The following is a 21,684-nucleotide window of genomic DNA, read 5'->3' as shown; positions in this document are numbered from 1 at the left end:
GTGTTCCGACTGTTGTGTAGAGCAGTGGTTCCCAACCTTTTTTTGACCAGGGACCACTAGGACTTTTTTGTTCGGTGCAGGGACCCCAAGGTTCAAAATAAAAATGCCGAGAATTTGAAAATAATCTTTAATCATAACTGTTAGTTAAACATTAAACTTAGAATAATATTTGAATATATATTTTTATAATAGAGAACTTTTAATTGAAAATATTAATTTATTATGGGTTTATAACTTTGTTTCGCGGACCTTAATTTAGTTCTCACAGACCCCTGGGGGTCCACGAACCCCTGGTTGGGAACCAGTGGTGTAGAGTCACGGTTCCCACACTTTTTGAGTCATGGAGCACTTTTCAGGAGATAAATTCGCCACGGAGCACTAATTTTCACCTAGCACCCATATACTAAACCGAACGAAAGTAGTATTTTTCTTTCCAATCTCTTCACGGAGCACTAGGAGATATTTCACAGAGCACCAAGTGGGAACCACTGGTGTGGAGAGTCTGAGGGGGTAAATTATCTAAAAAGCCAGCGTGGTGTAGTGGTTAAGAGCGGTGGTTTGGAGCAGCGGAGTCTGATCTAGAGAACCAGGTTTGATTCCCCACTCCTCCACATGAGCGGCAGAGGCTAATCTGATGAACTGGATTTCTTTCCCCACTCCTAGACATGAAGCCAGCTGGGTGACCTTGGGCTAGTGACGGCTCTCTCAGCCCCACCTACCTCACAGGGTGTCTGTTGTGGGGAGGGGAAGGGGATTGTAAGCCAGTTTGATTCTTCCTTAAGTGGTAGAGAAAGTCGGCATATAAAAACCAACTGTTGTTGTTGCTGTTCTTCTTCTTCTCCAGGATGTTTGGTGGTGGAGGAATCTCAAGGACTAGCTAAAGGATGATAGAGGTTTCTCCAGTTGGAGAATCTCCTTCCCCGAGGCACCCTCCCTTTCTGGCCTCAGAGAAGGAAGGAAACCCCTTTTCATTGAAGAAAGTGTTTAGGTGAGTAAGCGGGGGGGGCTAGGGTTGCCAACCTCCAGGTGGTGACTGGAGATCTCCCAGAATTACAACTGATCTCCAGGCTACAGAGATCCGTTCCCCTGAAGAAAATGGCTGCTTTGGCAGGTGGACTCTCTGACATTACACCCTGCTGAGGTCCCTCCCCTTGCCAAACCCTTCCCTCATCAGGCTCCACGCCCCAAATCTCCAGGAAATTCCCAACCTGGAGATGGCCACCCTGTGGGGGACTGTTTCAAACTCTGTCACAGTTATTTCTGTATGGACATACTTGCTTTTTTTAAAAAAAAAATTGGGCACAAGGCTTACTTTGACGAAATTATATATTTATTTAAGGGAAACATTCATTGTTAGTTAGCAGAAGTTTCTGAGGCATCTCCGAGGCATTTCATTAAAATACGCAGGGATGCCAGGACTTGGTGCCACCTTAAGGCGACAGAGACATCTGTGGCTTGTGAGGAAATCGTGGATGTTGCAATCATTTCTTGGAGGTCCCAATCCAGAAACGTGGCCTCCCCTGCTAAGAGAAGAAGGCAAGAGTTGGTTGGTTGCCCTCCCGATCATGGAATCGTTTTCCCTTTCCGCTACATGGCAAAGCCTTCCTGATCCCCTTCCTCGAGGGCTGCTTTCTGAAATCCTTTTATTACCCTTCTGTCCAACTCCCTCCATCGGCTCCCTACTAAATGATCAACCTCATGCCAACAGCCCTCGGCTGCTTGATGAGGGTTCTCCCAAAAGGGCAGGATGAAAGAGATGCATATCATCCAACGCTTCAGAGGCACCGATATATCCTGCCCTGTTCTGAGGCTCGGTAAGGGTCAAAGTCTTACATCGGGGTCGCCAGCCTTTTTCAGCCTGCAGGCACCTTTGGAATTCTGACCCAGCATAGTGGGCGCAGCCACAAAATGGCTGCCAAAGGAGGTGGAGCTAGGGCTGCCAGGTCCCTCTTCACCACCGGTGGGAGGTTTCTGGGGCGAAGCCTGAGGAGGGCGGGGCTTGGGGAGGGGAGGGACTTCAATGCCATAGAGTCCAATTGCCAAAGTGGCCATTTTCTCCCGGGGAACTGATCTCTATCGGCTGGAGATCAGCTGTAAATAGCAGGTGATCTCCAGCTAGTACCTGGAGGTTGGAAATCCTAGGTGGAGCCAGCCATAAAATAGCTGCCGTAGCTTACCTTCAAGTCACACAGTGAAGATCTTTGTGGTGGCAGCTGCTGCCAAAGCAACATTTTTAATAATCTGCAATCAAATCTCCAGTGGCCGATCACATGAACACAAACACATGAAGCTGCCTTATACTGAATCAGACCCCACATGAAGCTGCCTTATACTGAATCAGACCCTTGGTCCATCAGAGTCAGTATTGTCTACTCAGACTAGCAGCAGGTGTCCAGGGTCTCAGGTAGAGGCCTGGCCCCAACGACTTTCTAGAAGCACTTGGTGAGCACCAGGAAAGGTGTCAGCAGGTGCCATCATGTTGGGCACCCTTGTCTTATGTAGTTGAACCAAGTACATTGCTGTCCACAAGTTTCAAAAGCCAGCATGATGTAGTGGTTAGCACCTGGGAGAAGAAGAAGACGGTGGCCCATTCTTGCATGCCCAGGGTAGTGCCGATTGCCACTTTGTGGTCAGGAAGCAATTTTCCTCCAGGCCAGATTGGCCAGGATCCTGGAAGGTTTTTTGGGGGCCATCTTCTGGGCATGGAGCAGGGGTCACTGGGAGTGTGGGGGTAAGGTAGTTGTGAATTTCTTGCTTTGTGCAGGGGGTTGGAGTAGATGAACCTGGTGGTCCCTTCCAACTCTGTGATTCTATGATTCTAAGTCACAACTAACTCAAGGCAGGAAACAGACCATAGAGGTGGTTTGAAGAAGAAGAGCTGGTTTTATATGCCAACTTTCTCTACTACTTAAGGGAGATTCAAACCGGTTTACGATCACCTTTCCTTCCCCTCCCCACAACAGACACCCTGTGAGGTAGGTGGGGCTGAGAGAGCTATTACAACTGATCTCCAGCTGATAGAGGTCAGTTCACCTGGAGGAAATGGCCACTTTGGCAATTGGACTCTATGGCATTGAAGTCCCTCCCCAAACCCCGCCCTCCTCAGGCTCTGCCCCAAAAACCTCCCACCAGGGGTGAAGAGGGACCTGGCAACCCTATATTAGGAGAACCCATAGGATTGCCAACACCAGGTTGGGAAATTTCTGGAGATTTGCGGGTAAAGCCTGGTGAAGGCAGGGTTTGGGGAGGAAAAGGATCTCAGTGGGGTATAATGCCATAGACTCCACCTTCCAAAGTGGCCACTTTCTCCAGAGAAACTGACTTCTGTAGTTGGAGATCAGTTGTAATTTTTATAGATCTCCAGGCCCCACCTGGAGACAGGATCCAGCCCAAGCTCAATAAAGACATTATTCAGCCAGCTCTTTTCTCAATGCTCAGGGAACACCGAACCCTTCCTATCTCTTTCTTCCTGTCTAACATTGGTACGCTGCCCTTCTTGGAAGGAGAACAGGATGAAACATTAAAAACAACAACACCACATTAAAGGTTTAGGGCACCAATTTAAAAAGCATCTATTTAAAAGCATAAGAGAACCCAGCCAGGGAAGAACCAGCCACCCAGGCTGATCTCTGTACTGTGCGTGATTAATCTCTCCTTCCTCTTCAGATCCTTTTGAACACACCCACAGAGAGGAATTTGTCTCCCCTTCAAAGCAGGAACGGTTTTCATCCCTGGCCTGGTGCTCAGTATTCAACAGACCAGACCCCGGTCCCATTTGCTTACTGTGCTTGCTATCACCATGGTAACAGAAGAGGAGAGATTCAGGGATGTTTTCTTCCCCCAGTGGCTTAATATGCAGACAGGTTGGCAGCTAGACTGCAAACATCTGGGCTTCTGATCTTTGGGCTAAGGGATGCTTCTGGTATCTTTGCTCAGTATCAGAGCTTGGGGGCAGAGTGCTTCAGAGCACGCACAGAGATCCTTTCCCTCATCGCACAGTATCGCATGCCCAATATCATTTCCAGGACAAACCCAGTTTAGCATTGAGTTTCCTCTAAGGAGATTCCTAGAGTCACGCACCGTCACTTCCAGGTTTCCCCCGGAAGTGACATCACTACACATGCGTCACCAATGCATAGGGTTGCCAACCTCCAGGTACTAGCTGGATATCTCCTGTTACCGGTATTACAACTGATCTCCAGCTGACAGAGATCAGTTCCCCTGGAGAAAATGGCCACTTTGGCCATTGGACTCTATGGCACTGAAGTCCCTCCCTTCCCCAACCCCAGCCCTCCTGGCGGCGGCGAAGAGGGACCTGGCAATCCTACCAATGCATTAAAAAAATTCTGCTGCTGCTGAAAACAGTGGATGATGTTGGTTACCGGTGGGAGTAGGGTAGCATATACATTTCTCTCCTCCTGGATTTTATCCTCACAACAACCCTGTGAAGTTGGTCAAGCAGGGTCGGGGGAGAGAGATTTGCTTATGGCCGCGTAAGATCTGAACCCAGGCCTTTCCGTTCTAGCATGACACCCTAACCACTGCCCTGCACTTAACAAACAAGTCTCTCCAGCGCAGACTGTGAAGGGTCCTGTAAATTATGTAATTTCCTTCTACAAAAGGCTCCTCCTTTATGGAAGCTAAAAAAACTACACTTCCCAGGAGCACTCGCGACTCCAAAAAAAGCCTTTTACCACTCTCCCCGCCCCTTTCCTTCACAGGGCAATAAAAAAAAAGGAGGATGCGTGCGCAGCTGGCAGAGACCCGGGCGTGAGCGGGACCGCCGAAGTGGGCGTGGTCGGCCGGGCGTTGAGCGCGTGCGAGCGGCAGTTGAAAGGCTGAAGGAGGGGGGAAAAAAACGGCCGAAGGTGGGCGTGGCTTGGGAGCGGGTTGTTGATGGTTTCTGCGCGGCTCGGGAGTGCGCGCGCACAAGACCCCCCCCCTTCCCTGAGAGAGCTGCGAGGGAGTGGGGGGCTCGCCTTTGTTGTGGGGATATTGAGGGAGGGGGGAAAGGGGGAGGGAAGAGGGCGCTTTGTTGTTGTTGTTTCCAGCTAGCCTCGCTCTTTTGCTCTCCCTCAGTGGGGAGTGGGAGACCACTAACTTCAGTTCCCCTCCCCCCAAAGTTCCTGTCAAAACAGACAGTGGTGAGGGGAGATGGACAGGCCCCTCCCCATTTTAGGCTAGCCCCTCCCTCCATTTTAAAGGGGGAGCAGCTCTTTGCCTTTTCCTGGGCTGGTAGGAGGGGGGTGGGACGCCTTCCCTGTGGCTGCTTCCCCCTCCCCATTTTTCCCTAGCTCCTCCCTCCTTTTTTAAAGGGGGCAGCACTGCCTTTGCTAGCTGATAGGGTGTGTGTGGAGCCTTCCCTGTGGCTGCTTCCCCCTCCCCATTTTCCCCTAGCCCCTTCCCCATTTTTTAAAGGGGGCCCAGACCCCATGCCTTTGGCTGGGCGGATGGGTGGGGGCGAGCAGCCTGCCCTGTGACCATATCCCACCCCATCCAACAGGTGTGGCGAGCCCTTGCGCACACACACGAGCGTGTGCCCCCCCCCCCGTTCAGGCTTGCTTGCACATTGCAGCATCGCTCCAGCTGACAGTTTGCCACACCTGGACCCTCCGAGCATGGGCGACCACGGGGATGCGGGAGACGTCAACTCCAACCTGCTCATCAGCTACAGCACGGGGGACTCTCAGCTGGACAAAGCGATCTGGCAGTGGCTGACCTGGGACAAGGTGCGCACATGTGCATGGACTCCTTCCTTCCCCCCCCCCCCATTATAAGCATTGAATGCTAGCGCCTGCCTGTCAAGGGCTGTCTGTTTCATTCCTATTATCTGTGATGCCTTTGGGTGGTCGCAGTGGTTGGGTGGGGCAATGTTATAAATACCTGGTTTTCTGCCTGTCAAAATATTTCAACACCCTCCCCAAAAGGAGGGATACTGTCTTTGTTATTTTCTTCTGCAGATTGCAGATGCAAAACTCTGCTTTTTTTTCTTGAGACTGGGAATATTTTAGGGAAATTAAGGTCTTTTGCCTTTGTAGTGTGGTTAAATTTTGGTCCCAAACCCCCCTGTTCTTTGGTTCTTGTAGGTTATCCGGGCTGTGTGACCGTGGTCTTGGTATTTTCTTACCACGGTCTTACCACGGTCACACAGCCCGGATAACCTACAAGAACCAATGAACTCTGACCGTGAAAGCCTACGACAACCCCCTGTTCTTGTGTCTGTCTGTGAAGATTCATTCTTGAATGATAGGCATTTGTGCGTGTTTCCTCTGTCACTTTTCCTTTCCTCTTGCAAAAATAACTGTCACGTGAGGAAAATTCATGTAGTATCTATTGGAAGAGTGTGTTCTTTTATTAATAAAGGGCTTCTGGAAACCCTGATGGGGCAAAGCTCTTATCTGGGTCAGAGTAAGGACTGTTCTTCCTTTGGGGAAAAAACCAAGTAATGCCCTGGTCACCAAGTTGGAAGGGGTGCTGCGCCCTTCTTTCAGTGCCCTGACCTACTGTCTCGGATCTGTACTGCTTCATAAGCTGTCCTGTATCCTCTGTGCTAGACTGACTCTTCTCATCTATGTAGTAATAGAAACAGAAATTGCAGAGACAAACAAAACCCAGTGCCTTAAAACATTTTCACCGTCTGGTAGATGAGAGTGGATTATTTTTCCTGCAGTTTTCTGCTTTGCGATGTGTACTTGGGGGGGGGGGGCTCTCTGCTTTTTGGACTTGATTGTACCTTGGGGTGTGAATAAGCTTAAATCACTTTCCTGGGAGGGCTCTTTTGCCTTGAGGCTTTTATAAGTTTCTGAAACCATAAGTACAGCTTGCTTACTTTTGTTTGTTGCTGCCTTCCCCTTTTTTTTCCACTGGCAATATGGTAATTGTGTATGTGTGTGTGTGCGCACACATTTGGGTGTACGTTTGGTGCTTCCTCTAGGAAGATATTTTAACCTGGCATCAGCTTATTTTTCTCCATGGTTAAGGGAGGTTTGTACGTGTTCACATATTGGCCAATAACATCATATCTGGTTCGGTGGTGTTTCATTCCTGCATATTTATTTTGTTCCTTGCTTGGTGATGTCATAGTGAATTCTAAGCAATGTGCACCCAGAAACCTTGCGGAGTGGAATATGGGTGAGAGCCATCTGAAAGCGGGTAATATGTTACCTGGAAATTGGCAAGGGTTATTTGTGGCTTTCTCAGCTGCTGGGTAGAGGTTCTTCTGCAGACTATGCACCAGGTGAAATCAAGGAGAAATTTTCTTGTGTATCATAAACATAGGAGACTGCCTTTTATACTGAGTCAGCCCATTGGCCTATCAAAGTCAGCAGCTATCCAGGGTTTCAGGTCGATGTCTTTTGCATAATCTACTACATGATCTACTACCTGGAGATGCCGAGACCTTCTTCATGCCAGGATGATGCTCTGCCACTGAGCCCTTCTGTATAAGACTATTACATAATTACATGCATTCTTTCATTTCCATTTCTGAACATGAGCTGGTGACATAGATGGCACTTAATTTTGGTATAATGGTTGGCATGTTTGGGATAATGGTTAGCATGTTAAGGGTAGCTCTTACAATGAGGTGAGCTCACCTGAGCATCCAAAAAATTAATTGTACCCCAAGCACGACAGCTATATATCGACGCTGGCTGTGCGTTGGTAGTGCGTTATCCCTGCTGTGTGCTGACTCCGCAGATTGGCTTCTGGTCTATTTTAGGCCTTATTTGCCATTGCTGGGCAGAATATAGCAAGTGTTTAATAATGCATGCCGCCAATTGTACAGGAGGCGAAGTGGAAAAACATCCCTTCCATTTTAAACATTGAGGGCGATGCTCTACAGAATTAATTGCTCACGTTCTGAATTTACCTTGAGGTATATGAGAGCACAAGCAGTTTGATTAGCATTGTTTTGTCTAGAATTTCACTAGATGTAAATTCATTTAAATATGAAAGCTGCTGCTTAATTGTATTGCAGATTTCGCTGTATAAGAATGTGACTCCAGTATAATACGGTAAACATAGAAAGGCTCTGGCACTACTTAAATTCATACTCTGAATTTTAGATTGGGGCTTTGCCCAGTAACTACTGTTGCACTTAGACACTATAATCTTTTTGCATTCTGTAGGCTAGGCTGATTTCGTCAGATCTCAGAAGCTAAGCAGGGTCAGCCTTGGTTAGTATTTGGATGGGAGACCACCAAGGAATACCAGGGTTGCTGTGCAGAGGAAAGCACTGGCAAACCACCTCTGTTAGTCTCTTGCCATGAAAACCCCAAAAGGGGTTGCCATAAATTGGCTGTGACTTGACGGCACTTTACGCACACACACAGCCATGTTTGGGAACCAGATGAGATTATATACATCAAATAACTGCATGTATCTAGAGAGAAAATAATTTTGAATAAAAAAATTTTGAATAAAAAAATTGGCTTTTATTGGGGTCTAACTAGGCATGATGTGAGACCCCTTGATCCTATCTTTTAAAAAAAAAATTATTATTATTCAAAGTAGCCATGAAAATGTCCAGAATGGACTGGGGAAGTGGTGTTGGGAAAGGACAGGAGAGAGATTTTTCAACCAAAGGCAAATCATTTCAAAGGGGTGTAGGGAATTGACATGGGGAAAAGGGTTATCTGTGGTTAGGGGAGGGGCCATGGCTCAGTGACAGAGCATCTGCTTGGCGTGCAGAAGTTCCCAGGTTCAATCCTGAACATATCCAGTTAAAATGGATCAGGTAGGAGGTGATGTGGAAGACCTCCGCCTGACACCTTGGAGAACTGCTGCCAGTCTGAGTAGGCAATAATGACCTTGATAGATTGATGGTCTGATTCAGTATAAGGCAGCTTCATATGTGTTCATGTGTGTTAAATAGCTCTCCTTTTCTGGTCTGATTAACACTACCTCCCCCTGAATCTACATTTAAATGTTTTTAAAAAATCTTTCTATCCAGAAAGCTGCTTGACCCAGTTTATACCAGTTCACAATTAAACAATGAAATGGAACTAACCAAAGCTTTAGGGATAAAAACAAGTTCACATAACAATAACTGTAGTGTGTACCAGAGGGAGAAGTGTAGAAGTGGGGAAGTGGGGAAGGCAATGGCAACCCACCCCATCAACACGTCATGATATGATGTCACCCCATAGGTCAGTAATGTCCTAATGCTTGCACAGGGGACTATTTTTATCTTTAAAGTAAAACACCCAAGAAGCAAAAGCATGAAAAAGCCGCTCAAAATACATATCTAGATCAGTTCAAAAACTACTTATTTTGTTTATATAAATGATATGCCCACCTTTCTCCTGAGCATCTACAACACATAAAACCACCACAACAGGTAACGGGTGTAGGTATGAACTACTCAAAGAAGTGAGAGACTGGTGTGACATCTAGTATGGCCCTTGGCCAGGATTTAGCTCTTGTTTGGGCAAGTGTGGAAGTAGCCCTGTCAGGCCATTAGTGCTTTGATCGCTTTTGTTCACTGCCGGTACCTTCAAATGAAATTTGCAAGCTGATGAGGTTCTGTTTAACACCTTCCCGTTGGCTTCATCTGCTGCTCTGCTGATCTGCTGGCGATGGGACGTGGAATGCGCATTCTTCCTGTGAAGCTCGATTTCAGCGAGACTGGACAAGTCCGGAACACACGACCTGCCGCTGTTTCCTGCAGAAGGCATTGTGAATTAAAGGTGCCTCTGCTAAGTTGTGGTCTTGGTATGGAAGCTGACCAATTAATCCACCTGCTGTGTAACTTCATTTGTTTCCTCTGGGCTTGTGTGATTCCTGTTTGAACACATGAACATGTCATATACTGAATCAGATACCTGGCCCATTAAACTCAGCATTGTCTCACACTGGCAGCGGCTCTCCAGGGTCTCAGGCAGAAGTCTTTCACATCACTATTGCCAGATTCTTTAATTGGAGATGTTGGGGATTGAACCTGGAATGTTCTGCATGCAAAGCAGATACTTGACTACAGCCCCTCCCCTCCCCATTTGTTGGAATGGCTGACTTAGTTTGCAATTGGGGGTGTTATGGGTGGAAATGTGTAGTTTGCATATTGAGGAAGCTGGGGGAGGGGCTGTGGCTCTGTGGCAGAATATCTGCTTGACACGCAGGAGGTTCCAGGGTCAGTATCTGGTTAAAAGGACTAGGCAGTAGTTGATGTCTCAGCCTGAGACCCTGGAGAGCTGCTGCCGGTCTGAGTGAACAATACTGACATGCAACAGATTTGCTAGATTTGAGTCCAGTATCACCTTAGAGACCAACATGATTGTTGGAATGTATAGGCTTTCGAGTGTCATAGCTCCTTTCATCAGAATGTTGATTCTTGCAAGTTTATACCCCGAAAATCTTGTTGGTCTCCAAGATGCTACTGGACTTGAATCTAGCTGTTTAACTGCAGACCAAAATGGCTACTTGCTAAAGTATGCATCAGATTTGTGCATCCTGATGTTTGTTAGCCAGTATTACACAAATAATGAACAGGGTTTGATTTCTGTGATTGTGGGGATGAAATCCACTAGTTAAGCAGACTTTCTAGGCAGAAAGCATTTACTGTGTTAGTGCATCTCATCTCTGGCTTCATAGGCAATCTCCTTAAACCAGGGCTTAACACATCCTAGGCACCATGGCGCTTAGAAATTTCATAGTGTCCACTACTTTTTTTTGTGTTAGCAGGAATTAGAAAATATGGTCATACATAACCCCGAAGGCTATAATAGGAGTTTGGCTCCTAAACATGTGGGCTGGCTTCTTCAGCCAATGAAAGCGTGTACATATGTCACTATGTTTACATTTGGAAAACTTGCTCGCTTGAATGTTAGGGTGTTGAGAGCAAAGGCTCTAAGCGTGCTTGCTGCTTCCCGCCTTAGATCATAGGGCCCTAGCTGAAGCAAAACATAAACCACCTCAGGGATTCAGGACCATTTAGTAGATAAGCTGATAATAAAGCAGACCAAGAGATAGAAAGGTAAACTAGGCAAGAATACGCAAGCTCAGTTTTGATGTTTGAAGACCTAGAATTGGTTTGGGAGAGGCATTAATCACTGTTGCCATGGCTGAGTTGTAGATAAAGTTAAAAGTGAGCAAACTAGAAATTTTAAGAGAAACCTCAAAAAATCTTCATGTGTATGTTGCTTCCTCCTACCTCCGCTTTATGTTTTTTATTCTTTTGACACTTTCCATCTTTCATTTTAAAGTTTCCCAGTAGTACTTGGAGAGTGTTTTATAAAACTTAAACTAGGGTGCGATGGGATGATTTTCGTTTTAAAACTGAACTTCAGAGCTGCAAATGGCTGTGCTTCTGGTACAGTTTGGCTTATGAATGAAAAGCAGCTTCTGCTTCCACAGTGATATGCCAGGATTGTAAATCTGTTCAAGAGATACATTTGCAGTTACCTGCAGCACAATCAGTCCTCACATCATAGTCACATCCAGTGTAATAATGGTTGCTTGGCTACAGTGAAGGCCGAAGCCACCCAATAGGGACACTTGCTGCAGTGCCTTCATTTGCATGCTGCTCTCTATAAATGACCACGCCCAGCAGAAGTCCAGTGGCATTCGAAGGCAGGGTCTTGAAGAGACAGGAGGTCAGCATGGCTGCCAGGCACCAAGGCAACAAGAAAACCAGGAGGACACAGAAAAAGAAGCCCCAGAAGAAGCGTCAACCAGCCAGGAAGAAACAGAAGAGGCCCCAGCCTAAGAAGCAGAAGAAGCGCCAGGCTGCAAAGGCAGGGAACCGGCCGGTGCTGTGCATCTCTTCCCCACGGATTTTCGCCGCCAAGATGCTGCAGCAGATGCCCAAGGTTCGCATGGAATCCAAGGCCCGGGGGCTGATAAAGACGTTGCTGATGGGCATTTATGACCACGTGTGGAAGGCGGTGGAGAGCCTGCGGCAGAATGAGCAGGCTCCCAACGTCGAACCCGCTGATGTGCAAGCCGCCCTGAAGGAGGCCATGAGCAAGGAGCTGGCGAAGCACTCGGCCGAGCCCGCTGGCGGCGAGACTGTTGCCACCTAGAGGAATGCCCCTCCCCTTTACCCAAGAAGGGAGAGAACCCGAGAAAGATCATTTTAGAATATTCTTAGTCAATAGAGGAAGCCTTGGAATCTTCACCCTCACCCCCAACAACCCTTATTGCAGCGGAGTCGGGATACACATGGGATTCTCTGAAGGCCCATCGCCACACTGCTGATCCCTGAACTACCTGGCCAGTGGAAGGGAACCACACGGAGCAGATGTGCTAAGGAGCTTCCCTCTCTCCACGGTACACCAGAACCAGCAAAGGCTAAGCAGAGAGGAGAAACTATCACACAAGCAAGAACTGCTCACGAGGCGACTTCTGAAATGAAAAAGCGACAGCATTTGTTATCTTTGCTCTTCCAATAAATGAGGGCTGTTGGCAGATTTTATTCCTGGAAGTTGTTTTTGTTCTGTGGAAGGGTGTTTGGGTCTTTAGCCATTGCCAACCTAGATAGACAAAATGTTGACTAACAGAGGGCCTTAACAGAATTAACATTAAGCTGGAACTTGAGAAGCTGATGACCTCTTAGGTGTATCTTGAAACTACGTATCCCCCAAGGGAGTTTGCAACGCTGATAATAGGAAACCTCTCTTCTCCATAGGAAAAAAAATTGCAGTTGCCAATTGTAGCTGCTGTTGTCACTTGGGATTGCTGCTAATGCTGTGTGCCAGGGGCTGTGCATAATATAAACATGACTCCGTCACTGCCCAGAGAATTTACCAAATGTCCAACGGTTTCTTAATGTTAGAACTGACAACTGTGAAAAAGGACCGCATACTTTCTGACAAGACCATGTCAAGGAATCACTACACTGCTTGGTAGTAGTAGGATACCCTGGACTTCTGTGAGTGATGGCTTGCCCAGTAGTCCTTTATGATGTATTTTTATGGGCCATTGTGTCAACCAATGGACAGATCAGAGAGACAGCTCCCACCTTTGACTGCCTAGCCCTTATATAAGATCATAGCCAAGGACAGCAGGTGGAAGATCTGGTTGTAGAATAGGGGGTGTGGTTAAAGAACGTTGAGGTAAAAGGGAAAGGTAGTCCCCTGTGCAAGCACTGGGTCATTATTGACCCATGGGGTGATGTCACACCATGACATTTACTAGGCAGACTACGGTATGTTTAGAGGGTGGTTTGCCATTGCCTTCCCCAGTCATCTACACTGTATCCCCAGCAAGCTGGGTGCTTATTTTACCGACTTCGGAAGGATGGCAGGCTGAGACGACCTTGAGCCAGCTACCTGAAACTGACTCCTGTCAGGATCAAACTCAGGCCATGAGCGGAGCTTGGACTGCATCTTAACACTCTCTGCCACAGGGCTCTTAAGAACATTGAGGTGGGTGGATAAAATAAAAAGGTGTGCGTTCTGTGGAGGCATGACTGGAAGAAAATCTTCTGTTAAGGCAATGGCAGGCATATGGGATATATGGAGTATTTCCCAATACTGGACAGGAGACAAATGTGATTGGCTAGAGTCCTAATTGGGCACGCACACTGATCTCTCTGTTCTCTGTGGCGAAGGGAGTTTTGACTCTCCAAAGCTTATACCCCCAAAATCTTGTTGGTCTCAGATATAAGTATCCTTCCTCTGATATCCTCCAGCCTGGATGAGGAACCAACCTAACACAGTTAACAGTTATTCCTTGGCTTTGCTGAATGCAGTGAGGTCTAATACGTTACTTAGAACCTGTTTTCTTGCCCTTCATTTCACACCTAGAAAAAATGTAGATTCAGATTATTTCCCTTAAAAAAATGCTTCTTATTTATCTGAAACTTCTCCCACCCGACACGTACGTAAATAATATTTATCTGCACCACAAGAAGACAGAAAGACTGTAAGAAAAAAGCATTCCACAAATAACTTTCCAGAATATGTTAACTGGAACATCATGTTTCTCTGGTTTCAACTACAAATTTGTCTTGTAACTTTCTGTGGCGAAGAGAGTGAAATTGAAGCGTGAGAGTATATTTGGAGCTTCAGAAATGCAACCCTTGACCCAGTGAGGAAAGGAAGCGACCAGTTTTATGTCTGTTGTTCTGAAGAAGGGGGTAGGCAAAAAACACCAATGTTTGGGCCAGGGATCCAGCATCGTACAATCAGAGGATCTGGTCAGTATCCAAGGTGGCCGAATGTGCCCAGAAATTGGGATCGAGCCTTGAACCACTAGGTTTCAGTGACTGATGTGGTAAGCAGGTGAGATATCTTATCTGCAAGTAATTAATTTCCTGCCCTCCTGCAGCATGAAAGGCAGGGTATGAATATTTTAAATAAAATGTCACAGCCTCCTGCTGGTGGTAACAGCCTTTAAATCTTTTCCAGATGCTGCCTTTATTTGTCCATGAATATGTTTTATTTTTGTAGTGATGGGACTGTACGGTGTTCTAGAACATTATGGACATGGTAAAGAAAAGGTGACAAAAATTCAAGACCTTTTTAAACATGGTGATTAAATAATCATTTTGGCTGCCTTTAAGCAATCCATCCTGTTACAAAATGGTTCAAAATGTGTGTGTGTGTGTGTGTGTGGGTTCATTGGCACAATTTTTGCTTTGGAATAAAAGCACACTGCTTCTAGAGGTAAAGCATAGTCCAGACGACTGAGTCTTCAGCCTTGAGAGCTTTTGCCTTGTATTGCTTCCTGGACTGGTTTCCAGGATTTTCTTGGCTCTCATCAGATTAACTGCTGTAATGTGTGGGATTGCCTTTAAAGACCATCAGGATATCTTATCTGATGTAGCTGCCTTCTGAATGATATGGAATAGAGCAGGGGTGTCGAACTCATTTGTTAGGAGGGCTGGATATGACATAAATGTCACTTGGTTGGGCTGGGCCATGTGCACATAAATAAATAAGAAAGAAAAGGAGAGAAAGAAAGGGAGGGAGGGAAAGAAAGAAAAGGAGGGAGACACAAAGAAAGGGAGGGAGAGAAATAAAGAAAAGGAGAGAGAGTGACAGAAGAGGGAGAAAAGCCTTCCCCCCCCCCCACAGCTGCACATGCGGCCTGGTGCGACCGGGCCGAAGCCTCCCCCCCCCCCCACACACACACCCGGCCACGCACGTGGCCATGACCGGGCCGAAGCCTCCCCCCCACTCCCTCCCCGGCCACACACAGGCCCTGGGAAGCCCAGAAAAGGCCGGGGGATGGGGGAAAGGGGGACTAGGTGCCTTGGCTCCGAGGGCTGGATAAAAGCCTTCTGGGGGCCGGATCCGGCCTGCGGGCTGCATGTTTGACACCCCTGGAATAGAGGGAACCAGTTCAACTGAGGTTGACATCTGTTCTGGCTTCCACTTGGCTTTCAATCCCCTTTCAAGGTGCTGATGTTGACTTTTGTTAAGCCCTTTATGAGTTGGGACCGGGTATCTCAAGAAGCAGCCTTTCCCTATTCACATCAGCAATCTGGCCTCTATCCAGGATTTCAAGGAAGGACGTGGGAGCCCTTGCAGGGACAAGTAGTACTCTGTCAATCATGGCTGAAAGATTCAGAAATAATTTGTCAGAGGAGGTCTGCCAGTGTACCTCCCTGCTGATTTTTAGTAGGAAACATAAAGGACAATTATTCTGACAAGCATTTGGGGCTTGTTTATTTTGCTAAAAACACTGCTTTTAGAAAATATCCTGTACTTGGTTGTTATTGTTTGCCTTTTTGCCATTTTACTTTTTAATAAAAAGCTTATGTAATTTTAGTGACATACTCAAACCAATTACATTAAAAGTAAAAATAATAAAAACCAGCTGAACAACCAGCAAAATAAAGTAGTAGTAAGTGCAAATGAACCAGTCACCGTGTGCATATGAATTATATCTGATATAGCAAGATAAGGCCAATCTCAACTCTGAACCTCTGTTAAAACAAAGTCAATCTACTTTTTCTGTTACTGTTCCAACTAACTGTCCAAGATGAAAGTAGCCCTAAGCAACAGACTTCATTGACAGTTGAAAAGTTCACTTGCAAATTCATCAAGAAAAGAGTAGCAATATTATTGCTACTGCCTACAGTGTGTTGGCCACAGGAGGAGAGTGCGGTGGCAGGCAACAGCCAGTGTAATCCGTGTGTGTGTGTGTGTATGCCGTTAAATCACAGCTGATTTATGGCAACTCCGTAGGGTTTTCAAGGCAAGAGACGTCGGGAAGTGGTTTGCCATTGCCTGCCTCTGCCTAGGCTGAGAAAGTTCTTAGAGAACTGTGACCGGCCCACTATTACCCAGCAGGCTTCATGTGGAGGAGTGGGAAATCAAACCTGGTTCTCTCGATTAGAGTCCACCGCTCTTAACCACTACTCCACACTGGCGTAATCCATGCAGATATTTAAAACGCATCTTTCCATCGGCATTTGCAAGTGGCGCTGTCCCAAATTTGCAAATATTTATCTGAGACTGTGGCGAAAGCTCATTGTAGGATTTTTAAGCTGAGGATGCTAGGAAGTTCTGGATTAATACAACAGTGATACTCAGTGGCTCAAGAGCCACATGTGGCTCTTTTGGTTGATGGCAACTGCAGAGGTGGCTGGGTGCGAGCTGAAATAGAACATTGTGGCTGCTTGTAAAATCCATAATAAAGAGTACATAATGTCACAGAAGCACAGATCTGCCCTATGGGAGTTTTTCCCGCTTCCTGTTACTATATCAGCTTTTTAAAAAAACACACAAATCCCATCTAACTGCCGTTGCTGCTTTATCTCATATTGAAGTTGCCTACCTGCTTTGGATTCAGGTTTGTAAATAGCTCCTCTTGACAAGTAGGAATGTCAAGACAGTTCTTGTAAACCAGAAATAGTTCTCTTTTTTTTCCTCTTGAGACCCAGTCTGGTTAAAATGTGTGTAATATTAGAGAACTTTTTTTCTAAGTTGTCTTAAAAAATAGCACAAAATATTTTTACAAAGGAAGTTAACCTACAGATGCTTGTATGTCAAGCTGTGTAGTAACCAGCTTGGCGGTGATATAAGATGGTTTCGTCAAGTATGGTGATGAAAGCAGAATGAATTCCTAGAAAATAGCCGAGTTCAGCCAAGGTTAATTTCTTGAGGCCTGTGAGTCACGGACCTACCTTACAATTCCTGCTTTAGATTTGCTTACAGTATGCAGGAAAAGTGCAGTCAGGGTACTGCACCACTGTTAGTCGGTTCCTGAGATGCTCTGGGTTAGTAAGTGAGCAATTGCGGCGGGGTGTGTGTGTCAATATATGCAGAATATCCCCACCCATTATGCCTCTTATATCCCGCAGATGCAATGTGATGGAAAGGCTGTAGCTCCAGCCCCAGAGAACAGCTGCCATCAAGAGATGCTCAGAGCTTTTTAAATAGGGAAAGGTTGTCCCCTGCGCAAGAATTGGGTCATTCCTGACCCATAGGGTGATGTCACATCCTGATGTTTGTTAGGCAGCCTGTGTTTATAGGGTGGTTTGCCATTGCCTTCCCCAGTCGTCTACACTTGACCCCCAGCAAGCTGGGTACTCATTTCCCCGACCTCGGAAGGATGGAAGGGTGAGTCAACCTTGAGCCAGCTACCTGAAAAGCACAAAGCTGTAGCGGCCTCAAAATGGACAGAAGGAAGTGTGAAGGAGCTGGGAGTGACAGGTCCTCCGGTCTCCCCCAAGTTACTGCTATGGAGCCAACTGTGCTTACTCTTTCATACCTTGGCCTGTCTTAAAAATTCAGAACTCTGCACAAATATAACACAATTTCTGTGCAAATCGGGCTTACTGTAGCATTTGCAAAACCAAACACATTGGCATATATTTGCCAACTTTAAATCATCTTGCTTCTTTCAGTCCTGATTGGGCAGGTCACTAAAGCTTGACCTGGACATTCTGCTTATCTTTCTGTTCCCTCTCCTTTTTTTCCTGGTAGCTTCTCAGCAAAAAATATAGAGAGATACTTGGGACTGTGAATTCAGTGCTTCGTAATAAATTCCATGGAATTCTGTAATTGTTGGATTCACAGAGTCCTGATTGGAGAAAAGTTGTTTTCTGGAAGACCTGCGAGTATAAGTCACCAGGTGCTGTAGGATGAAATAAGAGAATCCAAACAATATCTGGGGAGATGCATTCTTCTTCTGATTGGGAAAACCTAGATGGCTTTGCTTTATGGGACGGGGGGCCTAAAAGGTTTGTCTTATTACATGGTGATCATCTCCTAAATAGCTTGCAGAATTGCTCACATATAAAGGGAGGGCATACTTAATTCTCTGTGACCGTTGGATTCTGTTCATGAGCTCAGATGGGCATGCAGAGAATGTAGGTCAAGAAGCGTTCTGTGAAGTTCATCCTGAGGTCAAGTGGTTGTTTTGGGATTTCTTCATTGCGCTTGCAATCTGGACTAGCTCAGGACCTGTAGAAACCCCAAGTATTTGCCACACACGATCCCAGAAGTGTGTTCCAGGACCCTCTGCGATCTAGATCACAGACTAGAGCTTATGCAGTTATGTGGAATAAGTGAGGTGCTGTCTGTGGAGTTTGAAGAGATCCTGGGCTGAATTCCTGAGGTCATATGCCGATTCATTGGCCCTCCTCCATTATTTTGCACAATGGAATTGCTTATGTGCATTTAAGCTAGCCTTGGTCTAAACTCTCCACATGAACACAGCACCAACGCAAATCTCCCAAAAGCGCTGAAAGAGTCAGTATAGCAAACTCTGCTTGTATTCTCACAACATACCAGTTGGGTTGTTAGATCAGTTTTTCATATTGGCTGTCTTCTGTGGGCCTCAGAGGTAGCCCAATAATTTAGGAACTAAACTCATTTTTCAGCCTTTGGGGTTTTGTATTTGAATAATCAAATTTTCTAATTATGGCTGCCACAAAACCTAATCCTAACCTCTTCACGATTTCTCATAATTTTATTAGATGCGACAAAAGCGTTGTAATATTTATATGTTATAAGGGGTAACCTGATTGTCATCACCACAACAAGAAACTAACCTCTAGCCCAGAGGTTGCCAGCCTTTTCAAAATTTGAGCTGTTTCTGAGTAATGAAAAATATCCCAAGGCACTCCTTCCTTCCCAGCAGGTTACAAAGTTTTGTTCTGTTTTAGGAAAGGAATGTGGACTTGTGAAATGAAGCTATTGGCTACACGACTCAGAGAAAAATCCTATGAAGTAAAAGCTTTTAAAAAGTGCATGGTACAGATCTTTTTGTGAACTTTGTCTGGGTCTTCTAGGGGATCCATGAGCTACTCTACAGTATTTAGCAAGCTACCAGTAGCTCAAGAGCTGTGTCTAATCCTAATCTAACTTCTCCCCAATTCCTCATATTGCTTTAAAAAGCTCCATTTAATTGCAGAAAGCAACCAATGAAGAAATTAATTCATCCACCGCCATTGTCTGGTTTGGAGTTAACGTATTGTCAAGTGATAACAAGAATTTTGTACATGTACATTTGTGTGTTAATTCAACAAAACATATTCTGATATGAAATAAACATTTTACTGCTACTGAGGATCACCAAGAAACACTACAGTAAATCATTGCTGAAAACACTAGGTTCCACAATGAAATTTCTAGGTGCCCTGGCAACCCTGTGCCTGGGATTTGACGAGCGCTGCCCTATGAAATGCCTGTCTGAAGCAAGTACAACAAAGCTTTATTGCAGTATATCCAAGGGACGTGATGTGTTGGCTGAGGTTGGTTTTAGTTGTGTAGTAACTGCATGTAGTAGTATTGTAGTAGTTGTATTGTAGTAACTGCAAGTTGTCTCAGTGTAAAGGTCTCTGTCTTTCTGCTGCTAGTTAGTGTTTCCTTAGAGTTTGACCTTCATAACGGAGTTTCTGTACACCTGTTAAGGTGATTAGAACACCACCTGGAAGATCTCATATTATCTCTCTGCCAGCCTGATAACCATAGAAATAAACTAGCTAAACTCTCACTCTGCTTGCCACAGATATTCCAACCATTGAAACTATAGTTTGACCTTGCTAGCCGGAGATACTAGGAAACCTAAATATGACCTCTGTGGATGAACTCACACTAAAACAATTATCCAAGGACAGAACTTTGCAATCTTAAACATGCTGACATCCTCTTCCAGTGAGTTCAGTGCAATTAAATTCTGTAATGTAAATATCATAAGGCCTGTCTGGACACTGATCAAGGATTCCTCTTGTGCAACAGTTACCGTAATTAAAACAGAGGGCAGCTAAGTGCCTCTTGAATCTCTCTGGCATATCATGAAAATAATGTCCCCCGCCTCTTTGCTCCTAGCGTCTGGTATTTTGACTATGTCACGCTGCCTCCTGAATATTAAGGTTTCCTTCCTTTACCAAGTCTTAGCCATGGTACCTGGTTACTTTTGGAATCGGTAGGAAATGCAGGTCCCTGTTCGGGTCTATTTGAGAAAAATCCAAAAGCAACGGGAGTCTAATACCTTTTATCTGGACCAATTACAAAGTCGCAACGCATTGGCGCAAGCTTTGAGTTCTCCAGAACTCTTTCTTTGGGGCTGCTTGATTAGTAAACATTCATATGGCGGTAGGAAGAGGGATGTGGTTGAGGGCATGGAGGAAAAGCCCCAACGCCTGCAATCTGTTCGTAACAGTCTTAAGATGGTGCACTGGAGGAGTTAGGCAGACATTATTAGGTTAAACCATGCAAAATATAAATCAGATTGCAGATTTTCCAGGTGGTGGTGCTGTGATTTTTAACTAGCTTTTCCCCACATCAGCATTTATACAGCCCATAGAATGATGGGTGTCTTTAAACATGTGTAGAATTCTTTGGTGTATCCACTGAGAAATGTTTCAGAGGGTATCCATGTTGTTCTGCAGCAGACATTATTAGGTTAAACCATGCAAAATATTCCCTCAGAAATGCATTCTTGTCGAGGGGGTTCTCTACAGTCAATGTATCTGGAGTGTTCAGATTTAACCCTCCTTTATCTCAGTTTGCTTCAGTTGGACACAACTGCCCTAAATCCGAAAACTCGAACTAAAGGTGCTCAGTTACTAAAGTCAACAGGCCTTAACAAGCATGTAAATGTAGGAATTCCATTCCACAGCGCCGCTCTATAGCAACCCTCGTCTTAACAGGAAGCAAAACCGCCCATGTTCTCCTCTTCCACAGAATGGTTTGTACTGTCAGCCATATCTGTAGGCTGAGTAACTCAACTGCCCCTCTTCTCTTTGCAATATCGGAGCTCAGCAAACTGAGCAGCGCCCAGTAGTTGCTTGAGCCTGAAGCTGGCTGACCTCTTTGTGGTAAATGTCAGTCGTGCTGATTGACCCCTGAGGGCTTGGATTCCACTGCCTTTTTTAAACTGCCGTTAAGGAGTCTGGTTTAATCCTCACACTGCAAAGAAAAGCTCCAGACTCAACCTGTCCTCTGTTGTGCATGTACATTGTTGAGCAATTGCATCTAACCCCTATTAATTGTGTAGTACAATTGCTTTACAGAGCCAGTTTAGAGTCTTGGCTGAAACTTGAAAGCGGAAATATGCAAAGGGCCTGTCTTGATTACATACTTCAGACAGTCTTCCAGTGCAAACGCTGTTTGTGTACAAGGCTGTTATAAGTAGTCAGTGTTTTCTTTCTCTCTCGTCTCGGAACAAATTATGTCTTGCTTTTAAAGGGTAGCAAATGTGAGGCTTGGAATGAATTGTTAAGTGCTTCATCCGTATGACCTTGGGGCAGTGTATAAGTTAAATATGCATAAATGTGAGGATTCT

At 45.6% G+C, this 21,684-nt stretch overlaps 1 protein-coding gene across 1 annotated transcript in view; it reads left to right on the top strand.

Moving 5' to 3' along the window:
* The first annotated feature begins 5,618 nt into the window (after positions 1-5,618).
* PGM2L1 (phosphoglucomutase 2 like 1) overlaps positions 5,619-21,684 on the top strand; it is a 38,121-nt gene continuing 22,055 nt past the window's right edge. Inside the window, exon 1 of the mRNA XM_056858366.1 lies at positions 5,619-5,729. Coding sequence (XP_056714344.1) covers positions 5,619-5,729 — 111 coding nt within the window. The remainder of the gene's footprint in view (positions 5,730-21,684) is intronic.

This window comes from Euleptes europaea, chromosome 12 (genome assembly GCF_029931775.1).
Source record: "Euleptes europaea isolate rEulEur1 chromosome 12, rEulEur1.hap1, whole genome shotgun sequence".
Lineage (NCBI taxonomy): Eukaryota > Metazoa > Chordata > Lepidosauria > Squamata > Sphaerodactylidae > Euleptes > Euleptes europaea.
The sequence above is the reverse complement of the archived record's forward strand: the minus strand, read 5'-3'. Positions and strand labels throughout refer to the sequence as shown.